Source organism: Lontra canadensis, unplaced genomic scaffold (genome assembly GCF_010015895.1).
Source record: "Lontra canadensis isolate GAN:19392208 unplaced genomic scaffold, GSC_riverotter_1.0 scaffold30, whole genome shotgun sequence".
NCBI classification, from domain to species: Eukaryota; Metazoa; Chordata; class Mammalia; order Carnivora; family Mustelidae; genus Lontra; species Lontra canadensis.
In genome coordinates, this window is record NW_022631024.1 from 17519513 (window position 1) to 17543177 (window position 23665).

Sequence of the window (23665 nt, forward strand, 5' to 3'; positions counted from 1 at the left end):
CAATTCGGCATTGTATGCCCTGGCAACGGGATCCATCGGCACCACCCCTCTAATTTTAAATGGTATATAAACAGCTGAGAATGGATTTTTTCCCGAAACCCCAGAATAGTTTTTCCTTGTTTCATACCCACGTGGGAAGTGACAGGGGCTTCCCGGCAGCTAAGCCTGCGTGATTTAAGGCCCAGCCCCGTGTGTCATGCACAGCCCCAACTCCCATTGCCTGTCACGGTCGCTGCCTGCTTGAACACGGCGCACAGAACCCTGGGGAATAAACGGGTTCTGTTCGCTGCAGCTACAGTGGGGAGGAGTCTGGGAGGTCAGACCCATATATTTCAGAGTCTGGGACACAGAGGAAACTTCTCCCCAACCCTCTGTCCGTGGTGCGGTCACCAAGGGCTGGGATCAAGAGATTTAGAATGGACTATGAAGGGCCCTGGAGCCCTCTGCCCAGTAAATGTGGAAAGAAGGGAAAACAACGGTTATTAACTTTGCTGCTGATTCCAAAGAAGGAGGTGTTGGCAGCAGCAGTGATGGAAGAGAACATAGTTAAGTCTGCAGAGGGCGCGGCTGGGACGTAACATCACTAGGCCCCGCAGGAGGGACTAAGAGGAAGAGGCTCCGTGGGGAGAAGGACGACATCTGGACCGATCCTGCTGTACTGGCGATGGTGGGGACGGTGACGGTGACTGTGACTGTGAGGGTGGCCGAGATGCACCACCACTGCAGAGCCGCCCGTCTCTGGGGCTTGCGGCTCCGAGGTGAGCGGAGAGAGTGCGAGGGCCTGTGGTGGCGGGGGTCCCCGTGAGGGCTGGGCAGGAGGGCTGGCGAGCAGACCAGCAGCCAGGAGCACAGGGCAGAGGCCCCAGTCCAGGAGGTCTGATATCCAGAAGGGTGCTGCCTGGTATGTGGGGTGGGGAGGTGGGTTTCTGCACTGGGACGGACACGTGGGGAAGCTCTGGTGGTGACATCTGCGAGCTCTGCCTCAGGGTGACGGGGCCTCCGAGCCCTTACGAGAATCTCCATCCCCGTAGCTGAGCTCCCGGAAGCTTCTGGATTTCACACGTGGAAGCACATGCAGGGGAGTAGCCAGGGACTGTCCGTGTTCCCAGGAGTACTGCTGGCACCCAAGGCAGAGATATTTGAAACACGCCTAGGCTTGTGAAGACGGACATCCAACAGGCCTCAACAGGCCCCCAAGAACAATAGAGGGTCGCCACTATCTAGCTCTGCTGGAATTCTGCCAATGGGCTGCCAGTGTTGGGGGTGGGTGCCTTGTTGCTCTCAGTATAGAGAGGACACCTTCCGAGCCCTGGGCAGCACCTGGGGGAGGAATTCTGCCCCTCTGCCCTTTGCCTCCCTCCTCCTCAGAAAGGAGAGTCATTGGTTGGGCCGGCGCAGTCCCTCCAGCTCCCCTCCTCCAGCGGGCTGGCCCTCGACCCCAGGGCGGTGGGCTGCCTCCCTACGCCTGCTTCCCCTCAGTCAGGGTTCTTCCCGGGGAAGGTCTGAGGCCCATCTCCCCAGCCCCGTGTCTGGGTGTGGCCATTTATCAGGAAGAGGTATCTCCACTGGTTCGTCCCCGGGCCTGGACTGGGAAGCCACGCGAGCAAGGCCAAATGTGTCCTCACGGCCCTGCTGTGTTTCCACACGATGCTCCCCGGGGAACGCTGGGTCCACCTCCCACTGGGCTCCAAACCTGGGTAGCAGGGAGGTGACCTGCATCTGGGGCTCAGATGGGAGACATAAGACTCGGGCTCAGTGGCCTTCACCAGGGCTGCCAACTTCAGTGACTCGCAGAGAAGCCAAGCTGTGGTCGGCTGTGTGGAGCCTCAGTGTTCCTTCTGACCTTCCCTTCCAAACTGAGTTGGGTCAGAATCATTTACATTTTCTTGCTGTTTCAGCTGGTGGTGAAGCAGGTTCCCACCAGACCTGGGTGGCCCTAGCGGCCTCCTGTGCGAGCCCCACACTATGGCTGTCTCAGAAGCTTCTGCTTGGCCAGTAGTGAGACCCCGTTGGTGGCTATGAATGTCAATGCGATCTCTGTTCTCCCTGCGAAATCGGGATCAGTGAAATGACAGAATTTACTGCTTCTGTTAGGAAGAGACAGTAGTGGCTGCTGTTGTGTCTTTAATTTTGTGGGCGGTGCAGAAGGGCCAAGTCAACGGCAGGCGCTGAGGAGACAACGGAGAGCAGAGCCCAGCTTTACAGCGACCTGTGGCCCCAGGCTCCTTTGTAGTCACCAAAGAACCCAAAGCGGAAGCCGGTTTCATGTCTTGCTCACCACTGGAAAGACCCTGGGGTTTATTCTCAGTGGTCGGGGAGCGGGGCATGTGCAGGTGGTCCGTGCATACGGTGGGGACAGAGGAAGGGGCTCTGGGAGCTGGAGGGGGTGACAGGAGCCTCCGGAGGGCGCGCAGCCACGCCTGGAACCCACATCTGGGGTCAGGACTTTGAGCCTCCGGAACTGTCCGTTGGAAAACTGGTGCTGTTTTGAACCACTGAGCTTGTTGCAGCAGCGACAGGAAACAAGAGACTGCGGGGACACAGAGGACGACACCCAGCGCACCAGGCAGGGACGGCTCTCCCCCCGACAGGTGCTCTGGGGTGTCCGCGAGCCTGCACAGGTACGAGGGGACTCATTATGGTGTTTTTGAGGGAGTGCAAAAGTGGAAACCACCTAAATGCTTATTTTTGGTAACTCCTTATTTTGACAAGAAAAAAAAAAAAAGCCAAAAGGACAGAAAAGTTCCAAGAGGCGTCAGAGCTCCCGTGTGCCTTTGCCTGCGGTCCACTGTGAGCACGGCCTCATCTGTCTGGTCAGTCGTGGTCTTTCTCTCCGAACCACGACGAGCTTGTTAGCAGGGAGTTCAACTGGCCTCCAGTCCGTGCAGAGGACGGTTTTGCACCTTAGGGTGCCAAGAACCAGCGGCGCCCGTGCCCGTGGTTGGGGAGCAGCATCGGGGGAGGGAGAGAGCTCGGACCAGGACTCCGACAGCGCGCAAGCCGGGCCCCAGTGTGCACATCAAGCCCCGCCCCGTGGGAACCCTGCGACCTAGGGACTCCCGTCCCCATCTCACCACAGAGAGGCCGCGGGCTCTGACGAGGGCTGCACAGCTCACAGGGGCAGCTCAGGGATCCAAACCAAACGGGGCAGCACCGAAGTGCACGTGGGCTTTCAGTCCTGCCCGGATCCTCCCGCTTCCACGGCCTTCGATCCACACGCCGTGACGGAGGGATGAACAGACTCGCTCATCCCCCAGCCTCTGTGCAGATCCCTGTGTCCAAAGGAGCTGAGCCCGCCTCACCAGAACCTCCCGCTGGGGGAATAGAGCATCTTGAAGGGGGCTTGGGAGAGCCAAGCTAGGACATGGCCCCAGGGGGCCCTCAAGCTGATGGTTAGGAGCAAGCTGCCTGTTCTCGGGCGTGTCCCCCAAACCCAAAAGATGGCAGAAGACAACCAACGAGCCCGCTGCTGGGAGGGTGTCCTTGTCAAGACGCACGCCCTCTCGAGGAAAGGGGCAGCTTTCGTTGTAGGTTTTTTCCACAAGACGCGCTCCCATCAGACTTGGTGACTGCACAGGGGAGCGACTGCGCGTGAGGCAAGGGAGGAAGGTGTGGGTGTGTGCAGTGTGTCACCCGGGGAGGGAACGCCAGGTCTGGAGGGGTGCAGATGTGGCCTGGCTGTGCAGCCTCAGCGGCCTGGCCCCTTCTCCGTGGCTCATCTGCAGGCTCAGGAAATCGAACTAGAATGATCTCACAGGCGCCCTTCCTGGGGGCCGACAGAGACTGCTTCAGTCGGTAGATCACAGAGGGGCCTGGAAGGACAATGTCGCCCGGCCTCCCTCCTCCAAGCCCCTGAGAACCAACGGCCATTCAGCCCTGGTGTCTGCAAAGCCGTCTGAGCCTTCTGGCTCCTGACTTCTAATGAAACCGGACTAGTGCCCCGAAGTAATCTGGTACACCCAGTAATCAAGGACGTGGGCAGCTGTGTGGCTTCTCCTGGCTCTCGATTTTCGTGCTCTCAGTTATGAAAAGCATACATTCCCGAGAAACAGAAATACTCCAACCCCCAGGGATAACACAACATATCTACACGCCCCCGGCTTGGGGCGGGGCCAGAAGCCAAAAGGCCCTGCCCGGGTACAAATGCAGAGCCTCTGGACAGGAAAGCGCAGTGTCCATTTCCCAGCTACTGTCCCCAGGCCGAGCACCCCCCTGGAGCCTGGCGAGCCCCACACGGAGCCATCTGACCCCCAGAGCCCAGGTGGTCGTGGCCACTGAGCCGCGTGTGGCCTACCTGCCATCTCCTTCTGGAAATAGGGCTTGATGAGCTCGCCGAATTTTGACTCGTCAGCGACAGCCTCTTTCAGCAGCTGCCCACAGTGGACTGGGGGAGAGAGGAACAGAAAGACACCCATTAAATTTTCAACAGAAGGAAAAACAAGAAAAAAAGAAGGCCCGGTGCGGCCTGCTGGGGGAGAAAAAGGTCACCGCGAAAAATATAAAAGGGTTTTTCTGAGTGTGGGTGTGTGTCCAAGTGAAAGCAAATATCAAAAAGGATTTGGGGAGTAAAGAAGACACTGAGGAGGAAGGTGCAGAATGAAAAGGAATGCATTTGGCAGAGAACAGATTAAAAATGGGCAGTATGGGGAGGACACAACGAGAGGTGTTGCCACGGGAGCTCCCACAGGGCGTCCTTCCACCTGGCATCCCAATGGTGACACTGGCCAGGGCTGAGTGACACCAGGGGGCCGGTGGGGGGGGGAGTGGGGCCCCTGTTCACTCATGTCCACACCGGTGTTGTGCCGGGGAGACCAGACGAGTTTGCTGCCCCACAGCCCTTCCTGTGAGCCAAGCGTTTCTGTGGGATGCGGCTATGTTTACAGGACAGATGGACACACTCACAACTGAGGGAGCTTGCTGGGGTTGCCCGGCCCGTAGCCACTAGCCCTCTCTGGCTGGCTGGCCCGTGCAGACAAGAGCCCTCCTGTTGTGAGCCCCATCACGTCTCCAGAACCCCGACATGGGCACCGGCGTGCCCGCGTGGCTTGAACAAACCCAACCTCCGCTGTCTGTCCTTGGCGACGAGCTGCTAAGAGCCCAAGCGGGAGGGTTTTGGCTACGTTTCCATGATGGGTTGACTGCCCAGTCTTGCTTTTCTTAGCATTGAGATCAAGGGGTTTTCTTCATATATTAAAGAAACCAAACACCACTCCTAAAATTAAGTGAAAGTGGTGAATGTGTAAGAGAAGGACCACCATGGGGCGCCTGGGTGGCTCAGTCGTTAAGCCTCTGCCTTCAGCTCAGGTCATGATCCCAGGGTCCTGGGATCGAATCCTACATGGGTTGCCTGCTCAGCGGGGAGCCTACTTCTCCCTCTCCCATTCCCCCTGCTTGTGTTCCCTCTCTCGCTGTCTCTCTCTGTCAAATAAATAAATAAAATCTTAAAAAAAAAGAAAAAAGAGAATGACCATCAGCAAAGACTTACCCCTCAGGGGTGACGTGTTTGACTCACTGTGTGGAGGACAGCAGGGTTCATATCGAAAGCGGCCGGCAGTGTCACTCGCTAAGGGAACATGGGGAATGATGAAGGCCGATGGGGACTGAGATCTTTCTACACGACAAGCCCTGTGCTCAGAATGCAAAGAGGTGCAGTGACCCTTCCCAGGTCACAGAACCACTAGGCGCCCAAGGAGGGGTTCAAAGCCATGTCTGTGTGACATCAAACCCACACTTAGCTTCCCATTCTGGCCAGACCTCATAAGTAGCTTCGGTCATAAAAAGCTATAAAAGCTATAAAACCAACTAAAATGTGTGAAACAACTCCTTCCAGGCACCGGACCACCGACAGCACAGGGTCCAGACCTTTGAGAGAAGGGAGACACCCAAAGTGAGTCCCACCTTCACCCAGGATTTCTACCTATGAGCACTTTTCAAAGCACAGCACAGCAGAGGAGAAGGGGAGGCCAACTCAGAGCAGCGGGAAGCAGAGACTGGATTGGGAACTAGGATTTGGGGACCAAGGGGATGGAGAGAAGGGAGCTGTGCAGAGAAGTAGCTCCAGAAACCCTGGGGTCTTTGGTCAATGCAAAGCTGCACACGTGGTGAGTGAGACCCATCCCTGCCCAGGCCTGACAGAGACAAGCTCCCAAGAGGCTGTGAGCTGAGGGGGAGGCACCCAGTGCTCGGGGATGTTGGCCCTCGGACAGCCAGAGAGAGAGGTGGTGCCGGATGCCCAGCCAGCTGAGACTCTGGGCATGGGGGCACATGAGCCCGAGAGGAGACACACTCTGGTCTCATCTGAACAAACACAAAAAGTCAGCCTCCATGGGATCATGCTGATCCTTCAGCAAATTAACTGGCTGTTAGAACTCAACTCTTAACTCCATATTCTTCAAGCAGAACCGCACCATCCAGACTCTCAGCGAAGGGAGATCCACAGTGTCTAATATATACTAAAAATCGACTTGAAATGCAAAAACCAGTCCATCAACCCATCAGGGAAGTGTGACCCCTGCAAAGAGAGAAAACAGGCTACAGAATCAGATCAAGAGATGACGCAGATGTCAGAACAAGCACACAAGAATGATACAACAGCGATTGTAAGTATGTTTAAAACCGGAAAGGAAAAGACGGTTAAATGGGTGAACAGTTGGGGAATCCCAGCAGAAACAATGGAAACTATATAAAAGAACCAGAGGCAAAGTCTAGAACTGGAAAATACAATATCTCGAGTGGAAAATCCTTGGAGAGGCTGCAATCTGTGAATCTGAAGACAGGAAAACAGGCCACAGAAAGTATCCAAACTGAAGCAAAGAGAAGGTTAAGGGAGGCCTGGAAAGAAAGGACAGACCCAGAGGGACCTGGTAGACAATATCATTCAGTCTCATGTACGTGTGATCAGAGTTTCAGAAAGGAGAGGGATGGAGAGAAGGAAGTGGGGGAAGGAGGGAGTAAGGAGGGAGGGAGGGAGGGAGAGACAGAAAAAAATACATGAAAAAAAAATGGCAAGAGAAGTTCACAAACTGAAAAAAAAAATCAAAATATGATGAAAAATCTCAATCCACAAATCCGAGAATCTCTGAGGCCCAAGCAGAATAAACACCAAGTAACCCCACATCCCCACTTGGGTATTTCATAGTTAGATTTCTGGAAACTAAAGACAAAGAGGAAACACTGAAAGCAGCTGGGTGGGGGAGGTGCTTGATATGTAGCAGAACAAGGATCAAAATAGTCTCCCAAGTTCTCATCAGAAACAACGCAGGCCGTAAGACAATGGGATGACATGTTTAAAGTGCTAAGAGGAAAACACCTGTCAACGTAGATTTCTACGTGCAGCAGAAGTGTGCTTTAAGAACGAAGGTGGAATAAAGACATTTCCAGCAGATGAAAGCTGAATTTGTCGCCAGCAGACCCACGCTACAAGAAATGTTAAAGGAAGTTCTTTAGGTGGCAAGAGACTATCAGATGGAAATGCAGATCGAAACAAACGTGACGGTATGTGTGGGACCGACCAGAGCCCTTCCCCTTCATTTCTTCCCTTAAAAAAAAACAAAAAAACAAAAAAAAATGACTAAAGCAAAAATAACTGCAACATATTGTAGAGTTTATAACATGTAGAAGTAAGATGTCCGGCCAAAAACACCACCAGAGAGGTGGGCAAGGCAAACGGAAAGATGTCCACTGTGGACACGGTTACGGTATTAACTTGGGGCACACCCTGAGAAGGAAATGAGGCTCTGTGAGCCCTAGAGTGACCACCAACAAAACAAATCAGAGAGATACAGCTGAAAAGGCAATGGAGGAAATAAAATGCACTTTTAAACAACATCTGGTTAATCAAACGGCTGGCAGGAAAGGAGGAACAGAGAAGAGGTTACAGAAGGCAAAAAACCAGGATGGTAGGCTTGAAACCATACTAAAAATGACTTAAAATGGAGATGTACTTCATTTAAAAGGCAGAAAATGTCAGACTGGATTTTTAAGAAAGCAAGACCCAATTATATGTTGTGTACAAGACATGCATTTAGAATATAAGACCCAGATAATTTAAAAGAGAAAGGACAGAATATATACCACCCAATCCTAGGAGAGCCAGAGGGGCTCCGTGACTATCCGACGAAGTACACTTCAGGAAAGAGTGTTACTGGGGAGACGGCGGAGCGTTTCCCGATGAGAAAGTGGTCACTTCATCAAGAAGACGCAGCAGTCCTCCGTGTACATGCTCCCAGTAATGTGGCTGCAAACGACACGGGGCAGAGACTGGCAGAGCAATAGACTCATTCACAGTCAGAGCTGGAGATTTTAACGTATCTCCTCAGTAAGTGAGAAAACAGTAGCGAGAAATTGTCAAGGACAGGGGAGAACCGGGCAACCCCGCACACACCTTACCCTAGCTGACCCTGCTGGGGACTACATCCACCAAGGCCAGGTACGTACTCTTTCCAAGTGCACACGGAATCCACCGACAGAGACCCCACGCTGAGCCACAAGTAAGCGTCAGTGAATTTCAAAGGACTGAAATCATACAAGGTGTGTTCTCTGAGCACGACAGCATCAGAGATCAATACTCCTCCCCCAAATCCGGAAAATTCCCCCAAATCTGGAAATTAAGCAATGCACTTGTACGCGACACGGAAGTCAAAACAGAAACCATAATGAGCGTCTGACTCTCGGTTTCAGCTCAGGTCATGATGTCAGGGTCCTGGGATCGAGCCCCACGCTGGGCTCTGCGCTCAGCGTGGAGTCTGCCTGGGATTATCCACCTCCCTCCGGCCTTCCCTCTCGTGCTCTCTCTCTCTCTAAAATGAAGAAATAAACTAAAAAAAAAAAAAAAAAGAAACCACAAGGCAGATAAGAAAACATTTGGAACTGAACGATAAAACACAACAGATTACAATTTTGTGAGATGTGGGGAAACAAGTGTTTAGAGGAACTGTGGAGTGTTCAGGGCTCCCATTACGTAAGACTGGTTTAAAACCCCTGCCGACGACCGGCTGGCTCCACAGTGTCTCCTAACGGCTCCCGGCACCAAGGCTCTGGACAGTCAGACCTGGAACTGCACGGGGAGGGGCTCATCTAACCTTCGTTCACTCCCCGCCCCAGCCGGGCCTTGCGCCTGGATCCTTCTGCTCTGCTCTGGATCTCGCCACACCTTCCCTGCTCTGCTTAGAGCAAGCACTCAATGAGGACAATTATGATCTTTTTTAAAATTTTCTTAAAAAGAAGATTTCTTTAAGTAATCTCTATGCCCAACATGGGGCACACAAACTCACAACTCTGAGACCAAGAGTCACACGCTCTCCCGACGGAGACAGCCAGCTGGTCCTATGATCATGATTTTTTTTAAGATTATATTTATTAATTTGACAGACAGAGATCACAAGTAGGCAGAGAGAGAGGAGGAAGCAGGCTCCCTGCTGAGCAGAGAGCCCGATGCGGGACTCGATCCCAGGACCCTGAGATCATGACCTGAGCCAAAGGCAGAGGCTTAACCCACTGAGCCACCAAGGCGCCCCTGATCATGATATTTTAATAAAATTCTTCATGGTTGTCTCTGGTTAGAAAATTTGTACTCGTTACAATAAAAAAATCAGAGTTGTATAATACGCCACCGCACAGAGACAGCCAGTATGACGAGTTCCTTCAGATGGTTTCTGCATGTACGTAGCACAGTTTTTTAAACAAAAATGAGATCATGCCTGGAACGTTGTCAGTGACTGACAGGCTTCCACCCCCTCCCTCACTGAAGAGCAGATCACGGACATCCAGTCACTTTATAGGTTTCTTTTTAATCGTCCCCTCTTCATTTTAACTAACAATGACAGAATGAGTGCTGTAGTGGATGGGTTTCCCGCAGCTTCCTTAACTGTCTTCTTATTAACGGAGTCCAGGTGGCCCTGACTTTGGTGATGCACCCTCGCATCTGTCCTTCACCATCTGGGGGTTTTAGCGGAATCAAATCCACAGAGTGAAGTCTCTGGGCCCCGGATTTGTAGGGTTCACACCAATGATGCCTCTGTCTTTCAGAAAGTTGTGCCTTTTTATGTTCTCACCAACTGTACACCCCAGTCTCCCAATCAATCTTGCCGGCCTGAACACTGGGCTGCTTGCTTGTTTGGAGCTGTTTTCCTGTCACGGGAAGAGTCATAACCGGGGAGAGGGGAGCCCCGGAGAGCAGGCGGCTCTGGGAGCTCTGGGCACACACAGGCCTGTGCAGAGAACCCTCCGCGGACAGCGCCTCTGCTGACCGGGGAACCCTCGGATCGGTTTATGGGGTTCTCGTGATGTCTTCAGCTTACCAAGGATGCCTTGGAGAAAAGTGAACTTTCTGAGTTAGCTCAATTACCGAAAAAAGCCCCCCAAAGGCTCTTTAGGTAACAAAGCAGAAACCGTGATGAGCTTTCCTATTTTCAGTTTTGGAAGAAATCTAGGCCCATAATCTCATTCTTCGCGACTGGTACACGGAAAACAATGTAAAGTAAAAAATGTTTTCCTTGACTAACTGCCTGTGCAAATAGCACACAGCCCAGTGACGGCGCCAAACCAAGGCTGTGCACTGTATTAAGGGGCTGGGATGAGAGCTGAGGCTTTTAGACGTGCCCTCCGCTGCTCCCGCCCTTGACGTCACCGTCCCCTCCATAGACACGTGGGGGCAGGGATAAGCAGGCCAGTGCTCACTCTTACCAAAGGAGCCACAACCGTAGCTGCAAATTCAGCCTTGTAATACTTCAAGAGGTAAAGCCCAAAGAAGGAATTATCTGAGTAATTCAGTTTAAATTAAAAAAAAAAAAAAAACAAATCCGCATTTTCCATCCCCAGGTGTCCAGGGTTTTTCCATGCTGATCGAACCAGAGTACGACAGTGTAGTGTTTTCACGAGACTACTGACAGGACTGCTACTGTTTCCATTACTAATCAGAATAATCACTCCTTTCCCTAGTTCATGTTATAGGTACGGTTTTGGCTGCTGCCTCCTGGCTAGTCTGTCAGTAGCTTTGGGATTTTATACTGGAGGAGACCTGCTTGAAAAGCATCTTTAGGGACGCCTGGGTGGCTCTCTTGGTCAGGTGTCTGCCTTCGGCTCAAGTCATGATCCTGGAGTCCTGGGATGGAGTCTGGCATTGGGCTCCCGGCTCAGCGGGGAGCCTGCTTTTCCCTCTGACCCTCCCCCTTCTCATGCTGTTTCTCACTTTCTCTCTCACTCAAACAAATAAATAAATAAAAGTCTTCCAAAAAAAAAAAAGGCAACTTTGTTGAAACGTTGACCCTTCCAGGTTGGTACATGTACATTCGTGTGTACACACATGTATCTTGATGGTGTATCTGCACAGTTTAGAGGCATATATATGCATATTTTTATATTTGGGGCACAGGACCCTTTTCTTTCTTCATAAGTAGAGGTGACTTGGGCTTGTGGGGCATTTCCTGGAGGTGGTGTTGCTGGCGAGGACGGCTCTTGCTCCCTCCTCCTTCCCCGCTCCTGTCCTCCGTAAGGCAGGCTGGCATCCCCACCCGCTGGAGGCCGCCTTGGGACAGGCCTGGAGAATGGATTTCAATATTTTCTCTCCTCCTGGTAAAATATTTATTGAAACTGTATGAGCCAGGAGTCCTCCTCTGGTTCAGAAATGGTTTGCCTGCAAGCACGCTGACCTGAGTTTGGGGGGAGCCAAACGGGACCGGAGAAAATAAATCCACAGCCGCCCCGGATTACACAACAGCTGTGGCTTCCGGGGAGGCCGCCAGGGCTGGAGGACGTGCCCTGAGGAGCCCAGAAGCACGACTGCTCCAGAGGCTGGAACAAATGACGACTGGAAACGTGCTGCCTCTCTGGATGCGTTTTTAGTGGTTAGTGTTGTTATGGCCATAGTCTTTGTGAGGAACAAAGCTGGTCCGTGCAAAGACGGACTGCCTGAACGTTGTTGATGGCAGAGAGCAAGAAAGAGAAGCGAGACTGATCTCCTCCCCACACCCACGAGGCGGGAAAGCCTGGGGTGGCGGGGGAAGGGAAGGCTCCAGAAACAGGGCGCAGCCGGGGCACTCACCGTTGACGAGGCCGTATTTCTGGGCCAGGAGGGCCGCCTGCAGACTTTTCCCACTGCCCACGGGCCCGCAAAGCAGCACCCGCGGGGTGAACGGGGCATTAGATCGATGGCTGGTTTGGACGTAGGTCAGAGCTGGAAAGAGAGGATAGGAGGATAGTAAACTCGGGTCCTGAAGGAAAGGAAACCGGCTTACAGCACCCGTGCTCGGGCTCTCAACAGCCACAATTACCTCTCTCGCTTGCAGCTGCGCGGAGACCCGCTGTGAGTGGACCCACGATCTTAACGACAGTCATCACCATAACGTCACGAGCACCAGCTCGTGTGAACCGCTGAGCTAAGTGCTCTGAGGGCATGATCTCATTCCACAGGTGCGACATTCACACAGGAGACGTAGGGCTCTTGCCCCTTTTTGCCGAGAGCTGGCCGGGCTGGGGGGCTCTCCCTAACCCGCTGCCCAGGTAACATGTTCTGCCCCTGAGAATAAGCTGGAGGAAGCCATCCCAGCCCTTCGCCCCTCCATCCTCAGAACTGCCACGACCCAGGCACATCTGAAACGCACAAACACTAGGGGCAAAGCCGCCTGCTTACAAACGATGCTAATTTACAGTAAATAACTAAGTTAATTAGAAGTAATGATCCCCCAGACAGTCTCAACATCTAATTATTCTTTTTAAAAATGTGTGGCTGCTGGATGCACTGCAGAGAGATTAAGAAAACAACACAGACAGAATTTGGCATTCCAATTTTCAATTTATCTGTCTGCATTATTAATTAATAATAATTAATATGCAGACACTCACATTTTTATTTACAATTCCAGGCATGAATTCTTTATGAACGATCATATGAACTTTTAAATTTAATTAAGTAATTTGGAAGTAATTAATGTGTAAATTCAGAATCATGCCATAAGATAAATGCTGTGGCTGTTTATCTTCAGAATGTAGTGTTTGCTACTAAAGACCCTTCTGAGATGCAAAACCACTGAAAAGCGGCATGGTATCCACAGCCTGGATTGTTTTAGAGATATTTTCTAGACATCCCCCCCCGCCGCCACAGACCGATTGACCCCCTCGGGGAGCAAGGCTGTGTGGTCCCGGTGCTGGGACTCCTGGGTGGGGGGTCAAGGGAACAGCCGGGACAGGGAGCTCAGAAGCACCCCCACCACCACCAAAACAAAACTTTCCTTAAAGAGATTTGAGAGAATATATCAGCGAGGGCCATTGTCAACTGTTGAGTGTCATTTTTATAGTGCCATCTACCCGGCATTGTGTGGAAGGCGGTACCTGGTTGGATGTGGAGACAATTACAAATTATAATTCAGCTGCTCTGGCAGAGAATCATTCTAACTTGCCCTGGCCTCTCTGGACAAGACGTTGAGTCCCAACAGCAACGATGTCTGACATTACTGGGCTCTTCTCCGTACCCGTTGCTGGTCCCATCACTGTGGATAGGGGATTTGCAGAGTTCCAAGTAATCCTCCCCCAAGCCGATGAGGAAGACACGATTTTTGTTCCCATTTTAGGGATGACAAAACTGAGGCCAACAGGGGTACGAGAGTTGCCCAACACTGCACAGCTGATGTGTGGTGGGGATGAGAGTTGAACACAGGGCCCCTGGCTCCAGAGTCTCAGGGCTCAACCTTTACACACACATGCACGGACACACGCACGCACATATGCATGCACAGGCACCTGCTCCAGCTGCTGTCCGTGAACCTTTGTTAGTGCTCCAGTGACAGTGCGGTGGTGAGCGTGGGGCTGCTGACCCCTGCTCTAAGCGTATTCAAGACCCTGAGTCGTGTTGCAGGTTGGCCCTGGGATAAGGACGGTCGAGGTGCCCAGGGAGCCCCCCACCATTTGCGTTTACCCTGGTAGAAGACGTCCACGCACGGCTGGTCAGCGTTGATGACTTTCAGGATTTTGGGGTAAGCAGGGAGGATCCTGATGATGTTCCTGTGATACTCCAGCAGCTTCCGTGCCGTCTCCATCTCCGAGATGTCCCCTGGCACTATCAGTCGGTTCTGGATTTCAGATTCAGAAGGCCAGTCGAAGGTGGTATGATAGATCTCTGCGTGGGGAAGGGGCATGAGGTCAGAGTCACTGCCCAGGGCATGCTGTCTGTGGGCGAAAGCCTGTGTGAGTCTCGGGCTGCTGATCCACACTAAGCGTGTGGGACGAGCCTGGGCTCTATTAAAAAATCACAGAAGGATGGAGGGCACCTGCGTGGTGCTGTCGGTCGAGGGTCCGACTCTTGGTTTTGGCTAGGGTCGTGATCCCGGGGTTGTGATCCTGGGGTTGTGATCCCGGGGCCGTGGGATCAAGCCCTGTGTCTGGCTCTGTGCTTAATGCAGAGTTTGCTTGGGATTCTCGCTCCCTCTACCCCTCCTGCTCATGCTCTCTCTCTCTCTCCAAAATGAACACAGAAATCTTTTTAAAAAAAGATCAAAAGGATAAGGGTTTTCAGCGCAACGGGAAGGACGGCCGTGGCTTCTGAGGGCTCCCTGTCATGGGCCACCTGCACACACCTGTCTTCACGGCAATCAGATCACAAGGGAGGTCTCACCCCAGGGACGGGTAAGGAAACAGAGTGTTGGTGATATTGGGCAACTCATCCCACATCACACAGATGGAAAGGGGAAGGCTGGGGTCCTCAAACCCAGGGTGGTCTGATGCCAAAGCCTAAGGCCAGAGGTCAAGGGCCCCGGCCCCCTGCTGAACCGCCTAGTCTTTGAAAGCTGAGACCCAGCTCAACATCTCCAGGGCTCCTCCTTCAGCCCCTGGGACCGCCAACTCCTCCTTGGCTGGAGTTTGTCATCTCCCAAGCGACATCCGGCTCCAGGCACAGCCTGCAGCATCAGATCCTATGTGGTCGCCACGGGGCCTTCTGCAGGTGTCAGAAGTGGAGAAGTGCCCAGTAAATGGTGGGCGGCCTGTTACTCTGATAATCATCGATCATCAATCGTGTCTGAAACTCCATGGAGCGGGGTGCAGTGGAGACAGCATACCTCTCGTTTGAGGGTCGATTCTCTTCCCCAAGTTTCTCTCAATCAGGACGGTGTCAGGAGCGCTCAGCACAACTGGACAGAAAAGGAAGACGGCACAACCAGGCATGGTGGGCAGCAGGTCCCAGACTGAATCTCGTGGGCCAATAACCTGTCACATGTCTCTCTTGCTATGGAACGAGACACTAACACAACCACCATCTCCCACCCCAGGAGTCCTGTAGAGTGGGCTTCTCGGCACCAAACCATGAAGAGACAGTCTCGGGACAGCGGGCAGGCCACCCTTGAACACACACCTAACAATTTTCACTGTAATAATGCTCCAAGGCACATCTTTGTGTAGAACGCCCGTGCCATATTTTGGACTATTTCCTACAAAGAGTTTCTCAGATGTGGGATTCCTGGAGAACAAGGAACCACCAGGGTCAAAACAAAACTTCATTCTTCCAAGAGCTATCCCCGAATGCCTTTAGCTTTATGAAAAATTCAAATGTGTTGTCCTCGTTCCTGCTGGGATGGGACAGGGCTGAGGGTCGGTGCTGGGAACAGGAGATAGAGAGCAGATGCTCACTTATGGGGTGTGGGCACGGCAGCCCTGACCAGGGGGCCCTTTGCAGGCTACTCACTGACGTGTCTGGGGGTGATCCCGAGGGTCTGGATCATCAGGGCCTGCTCCCGAGTTTCAGGGATGCCATCCAGAATCCAACCCTAGGCAGAGAATTTGGGAAGGTGCTCATCTATCCCACGTTGTCGCTCGTTCAGTTTCAATTCCTGTTTTGCACCATTTTAAAATCCGCTGTAAATACATCTTGATGCACACAGAAGATCCCAGAAATAGATTTCTATTTTTTAAAATTTTTTTAATTTATTTTATTTTTTTAGATTTTATTTATTTATTTGACAGACAGAGATCACAAGTAGGCAGAGAGGCAGGCAGAGAGAGAGGAGAAAGCAGGCTCCCTGCTGAGCAGAGAGCCCGATGCGGGGTTTGATCCCAGGACCCTGGGATCATGACCTGAGCCAAAGGCAGAGGCTTTAACCCACTGAGCCACCCAGGTGCCCCGATTTCTATTTTTTAAATTAAATTTTTCAGAAGGGGAGAGGGGCAGAGGGAGAGGGAGAGAGAGAATCCCAGGCCAGACTCCCCACTGAGCGTGGAGCCTGACGCGGGGTCACTCTCATGACCCTGAGAGCATGACCTGAGCTGAAATCAAGAGTCAGACGCTTAACCAATTAGGTCACCCAGGTAACCCCTGAAAATAGATTTCTAAAAGTTGGCACCTTCTTTTGTGACTTTTGATACATTCTGCCGTGTCACTCTGCAAAACCTACTGGCCAGTGTATGAACCAACCTCAGATCACTTGTTTCCCTGATCTTTGTCAACGTCAAGCATGATCCTGGGGAAAATCTGTCTGGCAAAGCAGGGCATATCATTGATGCTTTAGCCTATCTTTTCCCCTCCGAATGTCATTTTTGTCACTGTCTGAATGCTGACACCATGCTGGCTCTGGCATCTTCCTGCCTGTAGACTCTAGAATCATCCTCATGCCATTAAAAAAAATAAATGTCTTTAAGTAGACTCTATGCCCAATAGGGGGCTCAAACTCACAACCCTGAGATCAAGAGTCGCACGCTCCACTGACTGAGCGACCCAGACTCCCCTCACACCATTTAAAATGTTGTCCTGTAATGTTTGTTATATCTAATAGGATATGTTCCTCCTTCTTTTTTCTTATTTTCAAAATGTGTTCTTCCAAGTAAGCAGCAAAAATATTTTGCAGGTTCAAAAACAGAAATTCCACTAGAATTTCAGAATGACATTAAATACATACATGTATGAAGAACTGACATTTTCACAATCTCACTGCCTTCCCTTCCCATCATTGGAGTTGATTTTTTTTATGTCCCTCAGCGAGGTTCACGTTAAACAGTTTCTAAAAGTCCTCTCACAGGCCAGGAGTCTAGAGTGACTCACACACTTTTTAATGGTTCAAATTTGATGCCCAGATACATTATTAAAGTGAGCTTTGTGAGAGTGAAATAAAGCAGCCCACGGTCTCAGCCTCTCTTCTGCGGTGAGGCATCAGGCGGCCACTCCGGAGGCTGTGGTTTCTGACACTGGACCCCAGAAGGGGACCTCCTCCCATCCTCCCTCACATCATTAGGAGAACTTAGTTGCTTAAGGTCAGAGAATGGACCTATAGGGGTGAACTCAGATTCAAGGTCATTTATAACCCACAACACCTGATTTACAGAACACCGTGTATTCCTAAAAAGGAACTAACCAGAAAAGGGCGTGCATTTCTTCAATATTAAAATATTTAGGTTTCAATGGCCTCCACTGACAGTTAAAAAAAAAAAACCCAAAACTAAACAAATTTACAGAGTAAAGAGTGTGGGAAAAATCAGGCATGCTTTCATTAATTTCTTAAATCATGCAGGAAAACACGCAGCCTATGGAACCCTGGTTTCTAGAGCTAATGAAGCAAAAGTGCAAAAAAAAATTTTTTTAACAGCCTTTGGCTCCCTCAAGTCCTTGTTACAGCCAGCCTGGAGCTGGGCTGCCGCTCTTAGAAAGAGCAGACACCCACAGATGCGCACACCACCACGGGGGCCGGGAGGCACCACATCTGAGAACGCCCCGCGCGCAGCTCTGGGAGCCAGGCCACAATTTCTTGAACTTTAGCTACGTTCAGACCCCCTTATTTTCTCTTTATTTGGAGGGAGGGGCTGGGAGCCCACTGATGGCTTCTGGTACCTGGGCTGGGGATTGTTCCGTGCTCCTTTTTGAAGCTGAAAGAAGGTTGGAACTCAGTCTCCACTCAGCACCGAGGAAGGCCTCCGCTTTTAATATTGCATTAAGAAGCAATCATTATCATCTCGCCCATAAACTGCAGCTGATATCAGTATGTGGTCCAGAGCTTTTAGAACTATTCAGGGGAACAGCTCTCACCGACTTCTCGCTGGAGAGAGCGGGCCTTCCAATTACACAGGAAAAGTGCAGCAAAATGAGGAACATCTCCCTAATTAGCCTGGCCTCACCCGTGCCTCATTCAGGTGCGGATGTGAAATTTTTTAAAAAGAAGGTGGGGGGCTCGGAAGTGAATCCCAAGCCGCTGGCTCTCCAGGGTCGCTCTTTCAGACTCCCGGGATGGTCTGATCACCCAGGTACTAAGGTCCCGGAGGGACCCCTTAGGGCAGCACTCATGCCCTATTAGCACAGCCCACACATGGTGGGAAAGGCAACCACGGAGATCCCTCAGTCCCACTCGGCCGAGGTCAGTCATCCTGGGAGGGAAGGGTAGTGACCGAGGCCTCCGCAGCAGGGAGCTTAGGGCCTGTAGTGTCCTTAACATGGAAGCGCCCAACTTAGCTCCTGGAAAAGATCTTCCTTCCCAGAGCTCCGGCATTTATGGGGTTCTGAGCAACTACCCATTTGCAGGACGGACGGCACTTTCAAGAGAGAATGGCAGTTTGGTTTGAGAGCAAGTTCAAGGCTGCAAATTCTGGCAAGGCAGGAAGTCATCAATCAGTAAATAGCACGTGGCCGGTGCCGTGATGGGCCACTCGTTGGGTTCGTGGGCCTGGCGACCGGGAGAGGCCGGATGCGGAGGTATCCGTCAATCCCTAATTAGAATACATTATCCATCTTCCTGACACTCCAGTGAAATGTCGGCTCCACTCTGGAGCCGCAGCTTTGTTCGGAGCAGGTTAATTGATATTCTGATGCCTTCACTTGCCATACCCCCGTGGCTTGGTTCTGTTTCATCACACATCAAAAAGGCCGTATGCTCAGGGGCACTCCGTGCACCAGTGCAAAGCTGGAGGTCTGCACAGCTGCGAGGGGTACGGGATCACAGGAGGGACAAGCACCGAGCAGATGTCACGGATGAAAAAAGGGAAAGAACGCAGCCAGCCAGCCGAGGGAACTTGGCGAGGCCCAGCAGAGGCGGCCCGACGCGGAGCGGGCTGTCCTGCTCCGTGTGAACACTGGCCTCTTCTGCCCTCCTGACTATTATTAAAGCGCAATTAGCAACTTCACGCCCGAAAACTCCTGCCCTCTGGGTACTCTGCTTCTCTGATGTGTGGCCCCCGGTCTCCTCCCCTCGCCTCTGAAGACCAGAGTGGGCTGCTTCCCCTGGGAGGCCCCGTTGCTGGCTCCCAGCTCCAGCGGCAGACGCGGCAGGCTCCACGGCAGACGTTTCCGGGAGCCGACTGCGGATTCCTCGCGGTCCGGAGGGGCCGTCTGAGGCTGAAGATTTGGACCTGACAAATCGGATTCACTCAGCTCAAGTCCGAACCAGGGGAAGCATCACGAGACGCCCCATAGACCTGCCAGCTACCCCTCTTCTTTCTAACGAAGTATTTGGTGATTTCCCAACGTAGGCAAGAAGGGAAAAGAGACACAGGTCCAGCCAGGAAGAAATGCACCTGAAAAGGTCGAGTTTAGCAAACAGCTGTGTTGTGAAGGCAGTGAGAACAAGGAGACTATTTTGATAAATACGCAGAAGGTGACATCAGGTTGCCCCAGTGTCACTTCCTTCGGTTTATACAAAACCACGGACATCTTCACCTTATCCTCTTAGGATGGTTTCCATACCCAGCTCCTCCGAAGGAGGACCGGTAAGAATTTTTATTTCCAAGTTTAACTTCACAAACAATAGGCAACACCTTCTGGTGTTCCTGACCACACTCAGGTTCTGCCATGGGGCAGAACAGGTCATTCCCTAACGTGCTCCTGCGCAGGGCTCCGCACCATCGAGGCACGCCCTGGGCTCGGCCCTGCCTTCTGAACACAGCCTACCAGCCGTGCACCTGCTCGGAAAAGGCTGAACGTGCACGGGTGACTCCTCAAGAACCAGCAGTGCCAAGTCCCGCTCTCGCCCATCAGTGACACAAGCGTGGCACTCCATGCACACACGCAGATCCAGGCAACCGGTACTCCTCGGTCTGTAGGTTAAAAGCCCAGTGAGCTCCAGGGTGTTAAAATTTGGTACAGCACCGATGTGCATGTCCCCAAATAGCTAAAAAATTATATATATATATATATATTTTTTTTTTTTCAGGTCAAATTCACATCAAATGTGGCTGGTGCCCCTGGAGCTGCTCTGCAGGGGAAAGCCCAGTTTGAAGACCACCCACTTCTGTCCCCACATGGACCGGTCCCACCCCATCTCCAAGGTGGGGATGACATCAAGGTAGCCCCCTGCAGACATAATGCGCTTTCTGGGCTCACGTCTCCTTCTCAGGTTCAGACACGAGGGCTCTGGCTGGAAATGAAGGACACGGATAATCCAACCGCATCCCGTTAATGGAGCCGCTCCTCTCCAACATTTCACAGCGTGTCTGTGTCCCTCCTCTTCAGAAATGAGACTTGCCCTCTGGGTGTCTGATTATCTGCTGGTGAAAAGCGGGGGCTTTGGAATCAGCTCGTGCCACCGCCAGTCAGGTGACTTCTGACCAGTCACCTCAACCCCCCTCCCCATAATGGGCCTTATCCTCCTTATCTGCAAAGTGGGCTGATGCTCTCAGTCTAGGCCACAGCTGTTGGGACAATCCAATAGGACCCAAAGCAAACACCCACAACACTAGCATAGTGTGTGGCAACAAAGAAGGGGCTGGTTTTATCATTATAAACTTGAGAAAGTGGAACGAGGTTTTTTCCTCTACTTACTTGCAAGAAGGCATCCTTTTTAAGTTTGTACAGCTTTTTTTAAAGACTTTTTTTTAAAGATTTCATTTATTTATTTATTTGAGGGAGTCGGAGAGAGAGCGCGTGCGCACCAGAGCTCAAGTGCAGGGAGGGGCAGAGGGAGAGGGCATCTCGGGCAGACCCTGCACCGAGCATGGAGCCTGACGTGGGGCTCGATCTCACGACCCGGAGCTCATGACCTGAGCCGGAACCAAGAGTCAGCTGCTCAACTGATAGGCACCAGACGTCCCTTTTTAAAGATTTTATGGTTAGGTAATCTTTTTTTTGGTTAGGTAATCTTTACACCCAACATGGAGCTTGAACCCATGACCCTGAGATCAAGAGTTGTACGCTCCATTGTCCAAGCCGGCCACGCAGCCCGAGTTTGGAGAACTTACTATAAAGGGTTCATGCAGGAAGGCGATCTCTTGGGAAGAGGAATATGGCCTCCTAGAAAGGAGAGGACAGCTTTCCAAGTACAGAGGACTTGGGGAGAACACATCTGGATTAGAACGAGCTGAGTCTGGTGAGTGGCCATGGCCACACCAGACCCGCGCCAGAGTGCTTGGGACCGCATGCCACTGCCCGGCCCAGGGCACCCCCCACGGGCAGTTTGCTTCTCTGGAAATGGGAAGAGCCGCACGGGCCAGAGGTCGGGTTCCAGCATATGGGTAAACAGTCATCGTGTCATTACAGCGGGGTAAGATCCATTCACTCACTCCCTCCCCCATCGACCCATTGATTCGTCGGAGTGTTTGTCTGAGACCCCGTGCAGGACATTGTGCTTCTGTACTGAACAGGTCCACGTCTGCCCTTGGGGGGCGAGCCCTCCCCTGTGGCCCCAAGTCCGCCTTAACTCACTTCCTCTCCCAGCTGACCTCTTGGCTTGTACAAGGCATCGAATGTCCTCTGTGAGTCAAGAGGCTGGGCCAGGTGACGCTGAGTGGGGGAACTGCTAAGATTTATGGCCTAACAGGGACATTTTAACAGTAACTAGCACATTATTAATAACCATGCAGGAAAAACTGACATCAACAGGACCGGCCTGCCTCTGACGGTCTTCGGACATCACGACATAATTTACTCCCAGCCATGCAGCTGGCTTCTCCTGCGTGAGCCTGCCCACTCCCTGCCATTGGGAAGAGAAGGGAGTAACCCCCACATGGCAGCAGGGGTAGCTGCTGCGGGGGCGGGGGGCCGACAAGGAACCCAAGTCTGCTCAGCAGTTAGAACCAGCCCTCCCTGGGCAATTCCCAAGCGGACCACATGGGTGGAGCGAGGCATCCGAGATCCGGTACCGAAGCTGGCAGAGCCCCAGCCTCACTCTCAGAGGCGGCAGTGTCGCCCCCACGCACAGACCCCAAGTGGCTCCTCAGACCGCACGCCTCCCTCTCTGTGCCTGTCCGCTGAGCCCGGCGCGGCCCCAGACCAAGGCAGCCAGTCCTTGTTCCCGCCTCCCCGCAAGCTGGAGTGCTCTCCTCGACCTAGGACCCCCACACTGCCCATCTGGGCCCCAGGCAGGGAACACACTGGCCACAGATGGGGCTATGGCCAGGTCCGAATCTTGGCTCTGACCCCGAAGCTCTGTCGTCTCAACGAGCCCACCCCGGGTCTCAGCGCCCTCGTCCGCACAGTGGGTGCCTGAGATCACCCACAAGAACATCACTGAATCGACCGCACGAGGTCACGGACAGCAAGTGTGATAGTCGAGTACCCACCCCAAGGCAGCGCTTCACGCACACCTGCTCCTTCCTCCCCCCACCAGCAATGGGTGGGAGGGGGGCGGCCGCATTTCCACAAGACTTAGAAAGGCTGAATCCACAGAGGGGGTGACTTTATGAAGTGGTGAGGCCAGGTCCCACAAGGCGGGCAGGGCCCTGAGTGACACAGGGCCACACCTCCACAAGGAGGCCCTGTCCCTCCGCTCCCCCACCCCACCCCCACAGGGTGCTGGCCCCTCTGTCCTTCTGTCTCCCTGGAGAAAGCACCTTCCCACTCTTACTCCCTCTCTCCCAGCTCAGCTCACTTTCCCGGGGCATTGGCTCCCGATGTGCCAGGAGGCCGGCACCCCTGCTCGGGTCTTCCTAAATTCCTCTCACCTCAGGCCTTGATCTTCCGCTTCCAGAGGTTCCACCCCCTTCTGCTGCTCCCGGAAAAGCCCAACCTAGCCAACTGTTGCAAAGAAAATGTGAGAGCACCGATCCTGCCTTCAGAGAACAAGAATTCACCAGTCTCGACAGGAACGAATGCCACCAAGTCTCAGTAAAGGAAAGGCACACCCAGAAATGGACACCTGCGCTCGTGTCCTGACCAACACCCCGACGCGCTGTTAATGGCAGAGGCAGTCTATCAGTCGGCTAATGAGTCAAGTCGGGGTACGACTATGTTACAGAATACAGCTGAAAACCACCGTGTGACTCTCCACGTCTTTCAAATCCTACTGACTGACGGTACTGAGCCAGATGGGGACCCCAGGACCCCTACCTCCCAGCTGTGCGGGCTGTCACTACTTCCCGTCCGGGAAGCGCCCACCCTTGCTGGCAGGTGGGGTTAGATGCACGTGAAGGCTCACATCCTGTCTGGCGGACGTGGGTGCTGGAGAAGTGGAGGCGCCCGGCATGCGTCCCCGCCTCTGGCCCACACCACACTGCTCGTCGTGCCCGGCTCACTGAGGAACCAAGGAGTGAAGAGCTTAGGAACGAGGGCACAAGGAGCGGCCACCCTCTGCTCTGCCCCTCCGGCTGGCGTTTCCAGCTCTTGGGAGGCGGGCCTCTGCTCCACGTGGTGGCTCCCCGTCCTGCTCTGTTTCCAGCATCACCAGGGTCCTCTCTCTGCCGGCGCACAAGTTACGGCTGCTCAGACATCAGACTCGGGGCTGCATCCCGTCACCTGCTTTCCCTGGTGCCCACAGTAAAAGGGATAGTCACG

At 52.8% G+C, this 23665-nt stretch overlaps 1 protein-coding gene across 1 annotated transcript in view; it reads right to left on the minus strand.

Moving 5' to 3' along the window:
- Nucleotides 1-23665, minus strand: part of AK8 (adenylate kinase 8) — a 114566-nt gene that overhangs the window by 63368 nt on the left and 27533 nt on the right. The window contains exons 6-10 of the mRNA XM_032866144.1: nucleotides 15671-15752; nucleotides 15048-15119; nucleotides 13910-14110; nucleotides 12041-12172; nucleotides 4295-4384 (exon numbers count right to left, since the gene is read on the minus strand). Of these exons, the coding sequence (XP_032722035.1) occupies nucleotides 4295-4384; nucleotides 12041-12172; nucleotides 13910-14110; nucleotides 15048-15119; nucleotides 15671-15752 (577 nt within the window). The remainder of the gene's footprint in view (nucleotides 1-4294; nucleotides 4385-12040; nucleotides 12173-13909; nucleotides 14111-15047; nucleotides 15120-15670; nucleotides 15753-23665) is intronic.